This window comes from Homalodisca vitripennis, chromosome 5 (assembly GCF_021130785.1).
Source record: "Homalodisca vitripennis isolate AUS2020 chromosome 5, UT_GWSS_2.1, whole genome shotgun sequence".
In the NCBI taxonomy this organism is placed as follows: Eukaryota; Metazoa; Arthropoda; class Insecta; order Hemiptera; family Cicadellidae; genus Homalodisca; species Homalodisca vitripennis.
Window position 1 is genome coordinate 38,013,409 of NC_060211.1, and position 16,114 is coordinate 38,029,522.

The 16,114-nt window shown below is 34.1% G+C and overlaps 1 protein-coding gene across 3 annotated transcripts in view; it reads right to left on the reverse strand.

Annotated features, from left to right (window-relative positions):
- Nucleotides 1–2,418: 2,418 nt before the first annotated feature.
- The window catches only part of LOC124362015 (integral membrane protein GPR155), an 83,172-nt gene continuing 69,476 nt past the window's right edge, over nt 2,419–16,114 (reverse strand). For 2 of the 3 annotated variants that reach the window (XM_046816156.1, XM_046816155.1), the window contains exons 12-16: nt 15,764–15,926; nt 13,931–14,090; nt 12,534–12,694; nt 6,752–6,892; nt 2,419–4,738 (exon numbers count right to left, since the gene is read on the reverse strand). In XM_046816156.1, coding sequence (XP_046672112.1) covers nt 4,534–4,738; nt 6,752–6,892; nt 12,534–12,694; nt 13,931–14,090; nt 15,764–15,926 — 830 coding nt within the window. In that variant the 3' untranslated portion in view covers nt 2,419–4,533. Of the gene's footprint in view, nt 4,739–6,751; nt 6,893–11,396; nt 11,538–12,533; nt 12,695–13,930; nt 14,091–15,763; nt 15,927–16,114 lie in introns of those variants that run through there. The other variant, XR_006922411.1, reaches the window with a different exon arrangement.

Here is a 16,114-nt window from a genome sequence, read left to right on the forward strand (position 1 = left end):
TAATGATTATTACTTATTCATTATTGGTCTGTTAACATGCCCATGCTGGGTCGCCGGGATACTACAATGTATCCTGGTGCGCCCTTCAGCCTGGAAATTTTTGGCGCCCTCCTGTTTTTCTATGATTTTTCCAGTTCCCGTGTGGCGCATCCTTGGCAAGTGGTGGGAGACGGGATAGAATGAGATGTCTGTCAAGGCCATCTCAATTTCGTCTGCCTGTTTATATTTGTCTGTCACTCACTAGTCAGTAAACACGCTGTTAATCTGTTTGTGACTTGTGTAGTACTTTATTTTAAGTTATTCTTTGCTGTTGCTGTTCTTCTCATGCAAGTTTCAAATCCTTCATGATACAGGTTGTTATTGCTCATAATAATCTTAGACAAATAACAATGTAAGTGCACCTATATTCGACTTGGCACCTAATTTTTTTTATACATTCAGAGATTCAGTTTTGAAGCAAATTGAATACTGAAAAATTGGGAGGAATTATTTTGGAAAGGAGATCTTAGGATTGGTATGTTCTACTTTAATGTTTATTTCGTTATTGTTACAAATTAACCAACACAGGCAAAAAATGAACCCAGCTATGAAAATATTAGAAAAAGGTAAATTTTTCAGAAGAAGTAAGAGACCTGGATTTTGAGAAAATTATTCCCAGAGAGAGATTTTGTATTGGAGTGTTCTTATCCATTATTGACAATCACGTAATTCAGTTTGACAAAAAACAGGGATTGCTACAAAGCTCACAATTCAAGATTTCAAATTTTCAGAAATCTCCAAGAAAAAATGACAGAAGAGGTGAAAAACTTTGCTCAAACCTAATCAAAAAACATTGATGAAGAACATTTTGTGCAAGAATGTCACAATTTCAAATGTATATAGAAGTGGAAAAAATAACAACAAGAGAGGAATCTATACTTACATCAAGAAAAACAAGTCGGAAAGTACCTTCCCAAATTTAGAAGTTGCACTAAGAACATACCTCACTCTTTCTGTGACAAATTGAACAGCAGAAAGGAGCTTTTTCTGCCCTTAAGAGAGTAAAGATTGATACGAGATCTACAACAGAAAATGAAAAACTCAGCAGTTTAATGTTGCTTTGCACTCAAAATGATATTACATTGGCACTTGATTATTACGATTTCATTAATGATTTTGCAATCATCAAAGCCCGAAGAAAACCTTTGTTCCCAAGTGCATTGACAATGAATCAAAAGAGAAAGAGGATGTCTAAAAAGGGAAGATGACAGATGGTAAAATCAACAAAAAGGTGAAACATGAACAAGATGAAAACAGTGAGAATCGTAATACAATGACTTAAGTAAAAACAATATTCTGATTAATCAACAAAAGGATGGGTGGGTGGTTCCTGATGCCATAAGGTAACTGATAATATATGAATGTTTAGACATGAAACTCCTTACAGCTGCCGGTTGCCAGTCTGGGATAAGGCAGGTCATAGATGGTGGATAATGGAAGACTATCCAACCAAAACAAAAGAAGAGTAAACACAAACCAAACGGAAAGAAGAAGACTTAAGGTAAATTACCTCTTAAACCAAAACTGGCTAAACAAGAACTCAAAAAGAAATGCTCTGCTGGGTGTTTTGGACTACCTACTATTTGCGTTTACCCCACACTCTCCGGTATGAGGGCGTAATGGTTTGAAGTGCCAAGGACACTAGTGAGATTTAAAATGGTCCTACCGACAATTGTATTAAGTGTGCATAAAAATTATATTAGAATACAACATATACTGTTTGCAACACACAGAAATTTTCAAAGCATATACATTTTGTCTAACCATCCCAATGAATGAAGTTTCTTGCAAACAAAGCATTTCCTAAATTGAAACTTTTCAAAATTAGATTGATCGTCTTTGACAAACAAAAATTTAGAACATTTACTGTTAATGTACTCAGAAGCTGGTATTTTTAACTCTGTGGATAAAGTCTTGTTACTGATTATCTTTGCCACTATAGCTCCAAATTTCAAAGACTTCTTCAGGTTTAGTTTGTAAATCTATTCAGAGAACGTCTACATTTGTGACCATATTTGTTTTTGTTACTTTCCTTAAGAAATTAAGTAGTATATACTGGAAACTTTTGAAATGTATGTAATGCAAAACTGTCTCGTCTTAATTTTCTACTTATTAGTTTACCATAACTACATTAATTATATTTCAACTACTACCTCGTATTTTATTTTGCCCTAAGACATTGCAAATATTTTGAAATGGATCAAATAAATAAATTCTAATAATTTAACAAACAAACATTAGCTCCCAATAACTCCTACCTAATCCCACCAAATGCTGAGCATCACCTTCTATCCATGAATCTTTTTGTTTGCTGTAGAAGTTAATGTGGTCTAGTCTTACATATGATTTTTTCGTTTTGGATTATCGTAATGAATCCACGTTTCTGGATAATACCCATGGTTTTTAAACGTACCGAAATGGTTTGTTGAATTACTCCCAATGTTACCACAAGTTCTTCTTGTGTATCAAGAATCTTCTTCCGATATGTTCTCCAATTCTTCATCTTTAAAATCTTTGTGGTCTTCCTTTAGGCTCTTTATGCCTTGTGTCAAAATCTGCATCCCTGAACCGCCCTCACTACTCTTATCCACCGCCCCTTTCAAAGTACCCAGCACAGGCCTGTCTGTTACGTATTGAATTTTGCTCAAAACAGTCAATCTTAGTAAAAAAAAAATGATAAAACACAGAGGTCCCACTGTACCAACTACTGTTGATAGTGGAAATCCAGTCTTAGTACTACGGTTAACAGTTACTAACTCTAGCAACAACTCTAGAACAACTATAGCAAAGGTGAAAATGATTTACTTTGCTTATTAAATACTGCACCAGTCACCGGTTACTCATGACACGCTGAAGGTGATAAAGTGCCCTCATGACAGATGACAACTGTATTCTGTATAATATCTACATTGAAGATATTTGCCACAAGGTTTCAGTTTTTACCATTTGAGGAGAGATATTGATCCATCACTTTTAATACTTTATTGTGTTATCTATTTATTTGTATTTTATTAATTTGGCTTTTAATTTTATCCACATATTGGTTATACAATTAATTAATTTCTTGTGACTAATGAACTAAAAAACATTCTAGTTATATATTGATGATTTCTGTACAAGTGTACAAAATAAAAAAACTGTAGTATGATTCATCTTAAAATATGTACCTATAAGGGAATCGTTAAGGGATAAGTGCTCTAAGAGTCTGGCCAAGAAAACTGTTCCAATTAATTTTGGGAAGGTAAGTATTAGTGATATTGGTCTATAATTGGAAGCTTGCATTGTGCAACCCTATTTAAATTTGGAATACACACATGTTAGCATCACAAATTAATGATGAAATTAATAATGCCGGGCTTTTAGAGTCACTATTTGAACTTTCACAAAGACTGGGTTTATGCAAGCAATTTTTCATAATGAACTATAAAGAAATATTCAAAGAACAACTAGCCTACTAAACTATTAATAATTGGTAACAGAGTTATACAGAGATACTTAAGAATATGAAAGGTTTGTTTAGTCGATCATTGATGCTATCAGTTACATTTTACACAATTGTTTATGTTTTAGGTAGATGAAAAGATTCCAAAGGGATTCTGTTGACGGTTTCTCAATCAAATCCTGTTCACCAAGGAATTCTGTTACAACAGACAATGTATGCTAACATTCAATATAGTTTTAATCAAACATTATTTTAATTTTACTGGTCACTGTTATCGGACAAGATGCAATTTTCCAGAGTATCTGAACTATCGAACAATACATAGCACTAGAATCAGCCAAAATAAGAACCAGAGAAGATCTATTCCTTAAAAAAAAAAAAACAGAATTCAAATTGGAAACTCAGGACTATAATTTAATAAAGAGAATCAATATGTTGAGGACTATTGACATCTTGTTACTAATAAAAACTGAGTAATTCTGTTATCAAAAATCTGAATTGGCCTAACTCTATAACACGTTCAACCCCAGCCCTATTTCAGGGACTGAGTTCCGGAAATAAAGGTTTTTTGGTATTCTTAGATATCAAAATAAACATTTAATATAATAATAATTAAAATTTATTATTGAATTCGGTGGCTTAAAAATAACCCTGTACTAGTAGTGTGACATGTGCACAAAGCCACCATGGCGTCACCGAGATTGAACGTGTTAAACCATACCAAACAAATTATTTTTTTATTAAGCTATAAACTATTTTTAGAACGCAATTCCTCTTTGTAGATGCAGAAAATAGTTCTACATAGCGTATTAAAACATTTTTTTAAACTTGACGTAAACACAGTCAAAACTTTAAAATTTAAAGTACGTCTATGATAGTAAATAAAATGATAGTAGTATGATAAATAAATAAATTATTATGTTAAAATCAAACAGGGGACAGACAAGGAGAGGTGACTAGAGTGAGGTGGTGCTGCTGTAACAGCTGATGACGAACAAGCCGGAGTGTGCGGGACGCTGCAGGGTGGCCAGGGGTAGGCCGAGCAGTGAGGGTTAGTTGTGCGAGACGAAGCCATACCACGTGTCTGAGTGGTCGAGGAAGGGTTGGGAGCCACCCACATGTGCTATCACTCGACCCAACACCAGGTGGCTGCAGTATTCTGCCGCCTGGCTTCGGTCCGCCACCACCGAGTGGGCCACCAGCCAGCTGACAAGAGACGAGCCACTGAACACCTGCCTGTACCGCCGAAGTCGCCACCTGTCAAGAGGTAACAAACAGTCACATTTTCTGTTTATGATACACTGGAACAAACCACATTTATATCGAAAAAAGGAAAACTTCAACCAATAAAAAAGAATGTTTCTATGTTTTATTACTATTAAAAGAAAAGTACTATTATTAAGAAGAGGATTTCTTAAACTTGTTATTTGGGTTTAAAGGCAGCTGTAAAGGCAACTACATCATTGACAGTGAAGAAAGTTGATTTTCAAATTGGCTAATCCTCCTACATGTCAAAAATAAAGTAACTTGTTAGGGTAGAGTATTATTTTCTTACTTTTTGAGATAATTTTATAAGAATTGGTATACATGTTGAAAATAAAGTATTTTTGTTTTTGTGATCAATCACTAGCAGACACTTAAAGATTACTATTAAAACGGCCTGCCTTCTAGAAGTAAAAATATGTAAAATTTATTTTCTTGTAAAAACCCAATTTTTTAAGTTTTGAAATTAATTTTGTAAAAATTGGGTGAAGTATTGAAAGTAATGGATTTTATTTGTTTTTCATGTATGAGACATATTGCTTAGTGACTTTTTTAAGTATTGTTCCTCAAAATGGCTGTTAGTGTAGTACTCACTTTTTAAGCTCTTTTTAGCTATATACAATGCTAGTACTGTACAAACATGTTTCAACAAAAAAGGAATTATTAATATTAACCAACAAATAACAAACTTAACTTTTTCTAATAATATTACTCGAATTGTGGGAAAATTGCAGACCACTTTTGGGTAATAGTTCAAAAAAATTGTGTGCCATTAAGGGTTAAAAATAATTATTTTTTGGCAAAGTTATATTGAAACATAGATATTATTCATAAAAATAATATATAAATACATACATTTTAATTTACTTGAGAGACCTGGTAGACAAGATCAATCTTCTGTTTCCAAAATAATCTACGTAATATAAACACTCTGTGTATCTGATTGCTCTAAAATTCTCTAACACATTGTCATCTCTAACAACAGCACTGAATTTACCAAGCCACACTGTAGACCTTTACACTCTGCACAAAACTCAGCTATCCATGCCAGCCATATGTCACTTCACACAACCACCTATTGTTGCAATACTACTCCGGTCACATTACGCCATCATCTCAAATACATCTCACAACAATTTAGTGTTGTGAACAGAGATTTCCTTGTGGTAGGCTATACTTTGATTTTATGGTTAAAGTAATTATAGTTGTGACATGACTGGTATTGTTATATCCATTGTCAGAAGAAAAACAAATTCACACATCCGTAAATAGTACAGATGTTTTGGTAATGTATCATCAACCGGTAGGTAATCTTAAAGCTAATGACGAAAAGGTCAGGACATATATAATATACATAGTAAATGGTAACTCAGAAATAAATGTAATCAAATTAAATAACGCCCTTATTAAAATTTAAATATATCTTTACGCATATATTTAAATAAATACGCATATCATCATGTTAAACTTAAGAAGTCTACTATTCTTTGCTTCTTTCATTACAAAAGTTAATTTCATGACCAGACAATTTTAGGGTCACATTGATTTGTTCAAAGAACTCTGATAACCCCTTCACTGCCACACCCATGTTAACACAGGTGATCCCACTTAGCGTTCAACTGCCAAGCTTCACTTTACGATGCCTAAGAGCTGTAATATGATACACATTGCCCTTTAGTGTTATTTGAACTATTTACTACAAACCCACAGTAGTGCTGTTTAATTGCTACTACACTCTGACGATTAACTAAGGAACTATCATGAAACCACATGGTGAAGTTTTACCTAGATGTTATTGTTTTCTAGTTTTTTCAATTGCATTTGTGAAGTTGCTAGTGCAAGTTTGTTTAATTTTCTGTTTTGATTATTGTTCAATTAGTATAACAGGAGTTAGTTGTAATAATGATAAACTTTATTTTGGTGTCTGCAAAAGAATTTTCTAGCCACCCATTAAAATTTTCCTATAGGAACAAGTTCTTGAATCTCACGTGCTAAATTCTGGCACACCTGGTATCGGTGATGATATCCTGACGGCACTGGTCCAGATGATGGCTGATAAACTGCTCACAGACGTGGCGTGTCTCGAACGACAAATCCTCCCAAGCCGGCAACTGCAGCGTCTCACCTCCGTACCACAGCCTCGTTACTCTGCAACATCATCCACAATGCTGAATATGGCTACACAAACTGGTAAATACATAATAATAAATAAGAGGATAGATCAAATATATTACCTTTATTTGAATTGAAGATTATCTTAATTTATTTACTTCAGTATACATCTATTAAATGACAGCAATAAATTAGTTTGAATTCCTCATAAGAATGCTCAAAAAAAAGAAAACACTTCAGTCATACTTAAGCAACAACCTGAATCACAAATATTGTTTTTTTTTTATTTCAAGCTGAAGTTTCTATTTAAAAAGTCAATTCAATTCTGGATGAAACTTACAACAGATGAAAATCAAAACTCAAAAGCAAAGCGCATAAAAAGATAAGACACCATGTTACATTTAGAATTTTAAGCTTTATTAAAATTTACTTTTGGTAAAACAAAAACATTTTTAAATAAATATACTAGCAGATTATTTACATGTAAATCTACCTTATATACATATTACGGTTTTCTACTGTATATAAAACTTTACAACTTTTAAAAACTTACACACCAAATGCATTCCAGTAAATATACCTCTTGTATCATACCTCTTTATGATACAACAACCAGGTGCTGTAATGTAAAGGTTAATTTTAGATCAAAATAACACTACTTCTTGTGCGAGCCTGTTAACCAACTCAGTAACACATTTTCTGTGTCAAGATTTCCGTTTTAATTAAACTGAAATGTTCATTTATGCCTTTTTCAATATCTACTACAAATTGCCAAAAATTCAATAAAAGCAGTATAGTAACTTCCCAATTGCCTTTTCCAACTTTTTTATCCCATTGCCAGCCAATTGTTGAGCTGAATAAAACTTTTCACGTCTCCTTAGACGTGCTTTTTTTAAGCAAATTTGCTTGGTTTTCAGTAACTACAGACTGGGCTAAGACAAGTATAGACTAGGAATTGCTCAGATTTTCTGGACTTGCTTACAATGAAAACAAGTAAATAAAAAAATTGTCTAACTTCTCAAGTTATTAATTATTTGGTTTTTTTTGTCTGCTGTAACTATAAGCTTTGGGTTAGAAGGTTTTGCTTCAGCCATGGCGGAGTTCATACACATGCAAAATATTATGATGCCCGGAAAGAAATATATAAATATAAGTAGCTCATAAGATTTGAAAACAAAACTGTCTTCAGCCAAAGAGTTCTTGAATGCAACCAATACCCGGCAGAGGGTTTTCTCCCAGGAAATAATTGTAGATGTTACGGTTTACAATCTGACATTACAGATCTACAGCCTATAAAGTATGAGCTATCTCATGATTAAAATTAATGACACAGCTAATATTTTGTTCCAATGCCTATCAGCAGCTGAAGTAATGAAAGAAGCAAATATTCTATGGCAGAGAATTTTCCACTTGCAAACTGTAATTGATGCAAGACAACAGGAGCCAAAACTTTAACAGCATCAGATTTCAGACACGGAAGGTGAAATAGATCTGAACTCAACATTCACACCTTTCAAACCTTTCCTGTTAAATAATGAAGCAGGAAGATAATTCAATTTGTGCCACTTACAAATAGATGTTTTAGACAGCTATATAAATATTTTCAATGTTGAGAAAATATATTTATGTGGCTTCAGATAAAATGGTTAAAAAAAAAACTGATGAAAAATGGGGAAGTAAGGTCATAAAGTTAGTTTTTCATGGTTTTTTATGAATATAACGATGTTTGTATGCATATTTTAAGCGTGTAGAGGAGGCAAGCGAGGTACAAGGAAAGGTGAAATGGTCTTACGGTTTTCGCCACCGTACTGTGTGGTGATTAGGTGGTGAGGAGTGATGGAAACAGGTGTATTCTAAAGCCCACAAACGGACATTTTTAATAGAAATGGAACAGTGGTCGGCTGAGCAACTCACGTTCTTGCCAAAGTGTTTTTTTTTTTTTTTAAGTGGCAATTCCTGCGTTGCTGTTCAGTACCAGTTCCGTAGATGTTTTTCAGCTCTAAGAGGCCTGGGTCTCTAACCGTAACAGCATTATGCTCTAGATGAGTAACTTTAGATTTACTGGTTCTACATTCCAACCAGTCCAAGGTCAATCCAGACACCAGAGAATATTGAATGAGTAAAAAGAGCTATGGAAGCCTTCGTTAAAAAAATTGATGCTTTGTGCATGTCTAATTGCTCAGTAAGACTAATATTGCGTTTTGAACTACATTTGCACCAATATAAAATGGCTATTGCCCAGCAGCTAAAGCCTAATGATTATGCAATGCGGAAAGCATTTGGTGATTGATCTTATAATGTCTGATGAAAACATTTTACTGATGAATGACAAAGCACATTTTCATCTAGATGGTTATGTTAATAAACAGAACTTCCGTCATTGGTCTGCTACAAATCCTGAACAACTGCATGAACATCCTCTGCATAGGCGCAAGGTTACTGTGTGGAGTGGTGTAACAAAAATTTGTATCATCGGGCCATATTTCTTAGAAGAGAGTGGTTGAACAGAGTTACGGTCAATTCGCAACATTACCTGTTGATGTTACATAACTTCCTGAACTTCCGAAGAATTGTTTAGTGTGCAGAAGGATGTAGTTCAAGCATAATAGGGCAACTGCCCTAATAATACAATGCTAATAATACTATGAACTTTTTGAAGGGCAAGTTTAATGTCTGAATCATCTCGTGTTTTGGTAGCATCCCATGGACAGCTCATTCCCCCAGACCTTAGCGTTTGTGATTTTTTTTATTGTGCGGCTCCCTCAAAGCAAGGGTTTGCACAAACAAACCCCGCACACTGGACGAATTTAAAGCCAAGAAGTTACAAACATTTCTCCTGCAATGTTAGAGAAGGTGTTTGACAGCTTCAGTGCAAGATTGAAAGAGTATGAATGATCAAAGAAGAACATCATTTAGAGGACGTCATCTTCAGATCTTAAAGTGATCAATTTGGTTGGTTGGATGTTATTTTCATTAATTTCTATGAATAATCTTCTGTAACAAGCAATACAACATCTTTTATCACTTTTGATTGTTGTGCTATATTTTTTTTTTTTTTTTTTTGGTGCACTCTGTATAACCGTTTATCAATAAGTTTTTATATTTTCTTATGGAATTCAGGTTTTCTTTTAGGTATAAAAGGTCTTAGCTAGTATAAAACCTGTAATGCTTCTTCCTTGTAGAGGAGAGGGTGCCAAGTAGCACATTTTGGGTCGAAAGTAACCCACGCCTTACGATATGAATATTGCTTCAAATATAGAATTATTGATTTTTTCATAAACTTGTGTTTTTATTAAGTGTAAGAGATTTTAGTCATGAAAATCATACAGGTTTACTTTGAGAGTGCTTTACCTGTTTAGTACTGAAGACACACTGTGGTGATAATATGTACTAATGAAAAAAGTGCTGAAGACGCTGACATCAACGTTAAAATCACATTAATTTTTATTTTTATTTTACAGTATTCTTAATAAGTTTGAATCCAAGTGTTTCAGTTAGTGTTTTTCATTCTTTCCATGAATGGCACACTAGGCTTTCTAGATGGCACAGCTGGGGTTTTCCAGTTGGATTTTTGTGATGTTTGTTTTGTTTGAACCTGCAGCCGGGGCATTCTGCTGATTGTTTTGGTTATTACAGTTGAATTACAAGGTAATTATTTTATTATTTTTCAAGTAAGATAAGTTTTCCTTTTTGCTAAAATGTACACAATAATTGGGGACAAATTTAAGGAAATAACAAGTCTAATTTTTTTACTTGAAGTAAAGTTAGTCCTTGAATATTGTTTTTCAATAATGGTTTTTGAAACGTGAATTTCAATGTTTACTATTATATTGTAATAAATTATTTATAAACATTTTCTACTTTTAAACCATGTTGTTAAATATTTCAATCAGCATTCATAGTTGAAAGCTTTTGTACTTGATTATCACTTGTTTATTAATGTTGCTAAGCAACATAAAGTTAACATTTTTATTTTAACCTCTAAAATTGAACGTTTTTTGGTCCAAAAGTTAAATTAGGATAGTTGTTTAAATGTTTCTACTCTTCAAAAAATGAAATACTTTGTAAAATCATCAAACATTTATAGGTACATTATATGTATTTAAATTTGATTTTTCAATCAAAAACATAAACAATGTACCTAAATTTTGTATTTCTTATAAAGCCCACTTTACAACATGATAAAAATGGACTTTTTAAAATTTACGATACTGTAAAATATTTCGTAAAACTCTTTTGCAACATAATGGAAAGGTACAGGAATTGGTACAATGTCATGAAAATAAAAGGGTTAAATTAGTAATTTTAGTAGGAAATTAATCCAACATATGATAATTTTAACCACTTATGGATGGAAAGTACTATAGTTTAAGTCAAGACAAGATTACAGATATACTACCACCAGACCAGCCCAGGCTTTGCATAACAGCTCTCCCATTATAACTACAACTTTCCCATAACCATTCATGGTGATATACAAATGAATGAGTCCCAGTCCACACAAACCAAGTAAAATGAAACTGGCAGATTCAACCCTTACCCCTGTTACTAGTGCCAATGTTTAATAAGGTGCCAAATTTAAAAAGTGGCATGCATGCGGTTTAGCGGAAGTCACTCAATGTGAAGAAGCAAACTATCGTCCTCAGAGAGTTCCTGGTAGTCCTCAGTCTCTTGTCTTCTCCTGCGAACCACAAAATCTCTACATCCTGTGCTTAAGTTTACTTGTGAGCACACAAAAAGTATAATTGAATAAAAAATAATTACATGATGTTTTACCACTGCAAACATACACACTGATTAAGTAGATAAGCTTTATTAACTTTGGAGTGTTATTTGTATTTTGAATTAAAAATACTTTATAAGCAATGAAACAGGGTGGTATGATTTCAAAACTGACCAGATTACTCATACTTTTCTTAGACTATTTTAATGGTTGTGGTTAGAACAGCACTGTATGGCAAGTGTTAAGTTGGGTTACTCTGATTGTCATTTTCACACTGGCTATCTTTTGCTTCTTGAGTAAAACGCTGAAAATAGGTATATCAAATACACTTTAGGTTACTCTATTCTGTAGATTATGTAATGAGCAAGAATAAACTATCATCGCTATTTAACTGTCCTGTGTTCAATGCTTCACTCATTCATCCTGCATGTGGGTCCTACTTCAGTAGAATCCAGATACCAAAGATAAGTAAAATGTAGTCTATTACACTAGTTTTTTGGGGGAAATATAACTCAAACCGTCATTATGCTTGAATAAATGGATCAATTTTTGGTACAGTTGACAAATATTTGAATATTTTTGTACAAACTTGTGATTTAGCATTGACTATAATAAAAATATAGAGATTTATTTATTGTAAAATTAATGTTTTACACTTTTATGTAGGGTTTAAATAGTGTTGTCCCACACACATTATCCATTTAAGATTCCGAGATAAAGAATTAAATGCTAATTATTCAGTCAATTATAAAATTAGGCCTAAATTGAATTAAACTAAATTAGCTTAAAATTAAATTTAAACCACATTAAATCAAGCTCATGGCAAAATCCCCACTACATATTTTCTCTGACAATCAAGCAATAAATTGTAAAAAATAAATTTGTAATCATATTTTTTTACTTTTCACTACACTCTACAATAAGTAAACGGCTAAAACACAGGAGATGGGTCACCTTGAGAGGAGAGGCTCCAGAATGGTGTTGCTGTCCAGCCCATATACAGCCAGCACAAGCAGGCTTTGGCCTCTGTTGAGACTTGCGTCCAGAAATAGCAGTTCCACATACACACCTGTGATACCCTCCATCACAACCCTCCATATACAGACTGACAGGCTCTGGAAACCATAGTGATTTTGTTAGAAGGTATTAAGGCCCTACAAAGTTTTTTATTGTCTCTTTTAAAGGCCTAAAATAGTAAAAAACATCATTTGCATTTACAGTAGAGCTCCTCATATCCAACACCCGCATAACCAACTAATGAGTTTAGCTCCAGTTTACGTTCCTCTTAGTGCAGTTTCTGGAATCTGATGCTGTTACAGACTTGACTCCTGGACTCATGAGTCATGTTGGTCTGAAGAAATCCCAAAAATTTAACGATGATGCTCAAAATTAACTCCTTACATCGTTTCAACGTCAGAGACTACAAAATATGGTGTAATCTAGGTGAAGAGGTATTCTCATTGTTGTTTCTCAATTGTGCACCTGGCGAGACAAAAAGAATACCTCTTCATCTTTATTAAACCATTTTCTGTAGTTTAGATTTCTCTGATGTCAAAACGATACGAGGAGTTCATTTTGAGCTTCTTTGTCACTAAATGTTTTGGGATCTTTTCAGGCGAATATGAGTCCAAATACCAGGAGTCAACTCTGTGACAGCGTCACATTCCAGAAACTGCAGAAAAAGGAAGGGTAACCAGAGCTAAATTCAACATTAAAATTGAATCAACTCTTCCCACCATAGCTACGTTAATCTATGAATAACTATTTATTCATCATGCCGTCAATATTCCATTCCAGTCCAACTCAGTACAGATAGGCGAAGGGATCTGAGAGTGTGGCCAAGGCTCTACTAGCCATCCACGAAACATTCACCTCACCTACGTGCTGTCATTCTGCGATAGATTTAAAAGAACTGAATTATCAGAACCCATTTCATTTGAATATAACCACGAGATAGTTGAGTAAATATTCTAGTTCTTGCCTCTTGTGTCAAGAGAATTCCAAAAGATGGGCTCTAAGGGAAAGCCCAATGCTCTTTGAAAAAAACGCCCCTTTCCCCCCGCCCCACTGGCCCACACATGCGTTTCCCTCGGCCCATCTGTACTTAAGGATACTATCCATTATTGTCTCCTTTTTCTTCTTCTAAAGCACTAAAGTCGAAATTGAGCACCTCCAGGAAAGGGTTTGATCTAATTTGTGTGGGTTTTGTTGACCAGAGTGTCCACCTATTGTCATGACCAGTGACATGAAGGCAAATTGAACTGGTTCCAACCCCAGCTTGAGCCATTAAAGGTACAGAAAAAGTAATGAGCACATTTGAAACTATATTTATCCATGACAAAATGACTTACGATAAAGACAGAACAGGTGAGAAACACCAACAGAACGATGAGTCTCAAGATGTTATCCTCCTGACTGGCCATCTGTCGCTCCTCACTGGTCTGTCTCTCTGGGTGGCCTCGGTCATTTATACTTGGTTTTGCCGAGCACAGGCCTTCCCTGTCCTCTGGTCTGAACAGTACAACAATATATGTAATTAGGATTTTGTGATACCGAAATTTTAACAACTAACCATAAACCATGGTACTTCTCTTGCAAAACTATTACCTTCAAAGCTTATTAAAATCAGATGCACATTACACATGCAACATAAAAACTGAACTTGATTTTTTAGGTAAAATCTTGCTTTTGAAAAATCACTATTATTTTCATCGTAAATATCGCTTTTATTTTTTGAAAGAAATTTGATCTATTTATGTTTTATAACACAGTTTTTGTCACATTTATTGGACAACATACATTTTAAGATACAAGTACAATCACCGATCTATGTACTGATATATATATATATAAGTGGCAATATTGGGAGCAGAGTAATGATAAACTGCTTTGCTATGCTAAAAACAATGATTCAAACTGTCAGAATTTTGTTCAGGAATCATAAGCATACCTACTCCTGCAAATGTGCTAGGTGCATTTACGGCATAAGAGGAGGTTCTACTTTCTGGCCTAGACTGTAACAAAATGCTTAAGCTATTGGCATAAAGTTTACATGAAACCTTAAAAAGAAAATTATATTTTTCTTTTTTTGGTTGCAGTCAAAAAAGAAGTGTAGTAGTGAGTAGTTTGCAGTTTTACAGATTTGATATAAATATAATGCACCAAACAGGTTTAGCACTACTGAAGAGATGACAAACGCTTTTGAAGTAGCAGGTTGATTTCTCCTTCCTCTGAGAGGAGGAAGGCCACAGGAGTAGAACTTGATGCAGTAGAAGGCTAGAATCCAGTGATACTTCTAAAGGATTTAAGAGACCAAAGCTAAAAAGGAAGCTGTAGCTGCCAATCTTTTCTCCAGAAGGGTAAATAGCATATAGATCCTAAACTGGTCCTTACTACATTTGACAGGACTTAAGATCTGGACAATGTCAAGCCAGAGTACTCTGAGGTTTGAACAATCAGGGAAGCAAAATAGGATGTTGTTCTAATGAAGCTTCAGAATGAGGTTAAAAACAATTAAACTCTTACAAAGCATTTGATAAAAAGGGTCAAAGGCAGTGTTTTAAGAGCCATAGGAACAGGACACAGGCAAAGTGGATGCCACATGGAAACTTTATAGAACAATTTTTTCTCCAGAATTTCACTGGAAGTTTTTTTTAAATGTACAGTCCAAAGTATATTTGTACTAAAACTTCCAATTTCTCTACCTTGTTTAACTCTGTGCTCAACAGTTTTAGCAGAAAAGGTTGAAATAAGAAGTATGGTTACTTTGAAGGCTATAGGTGTAAACAAATTTTAAATGGTAGTTACATTAATTCAAAATATGCTTGTACCAATGCATTTGTTCTGAGAAATTTTGTCAACTTTAGGGTCCTATGGGTTAGAGACATGAGGTCGGAGAAAAAATAATTTCTTGGTGCAACTCTAAGTTACAAGATCTATGTAACAAATTTCACGCCTCTTTCATGGTTTTTACCAGGCAGTGGTGAATCAGTCAGTCAGGATATCTTCTTTTATACATTATATAGATATAGATTTACCGTACATCATACATATGAACAAGAACTAACTAATATGTGCTAAAAATATATTCTTATTATCTCTACAGTTAAAAATTACAAAAATATATCATTTTAATCAACTCTTCTTCACGAATGCATTAATGAAAGAAAGAACTAAAAGTTTACTTGTTGGATCCTCTTCGGGGAGACACCATCCCACCGTTATGGACAGGACTGTGGTCCACCGCTGCTGGATGACTGGAGGATTCATTAGTCTCCCGAACCAGCAGCAGATACTGCTTCTGTCTCCTCAGGTACCATTGGTGCAGGATCAGACAGCCCACAGTCACTGTACAAGTATCATGAACTTAACACCATTGTGTGGTTTGGGGAAGGAAATAAGAAATGTGTAATTACTCAGAAACTTTAGTTATAAACAACAATAAAAACTGTTTCAGGGTTTTATCTCTGATCTGGAATAATTCTCTTAATTATAACATTGGTCAATTAGACTTTTAAGGCACTCTTATTTTCGAA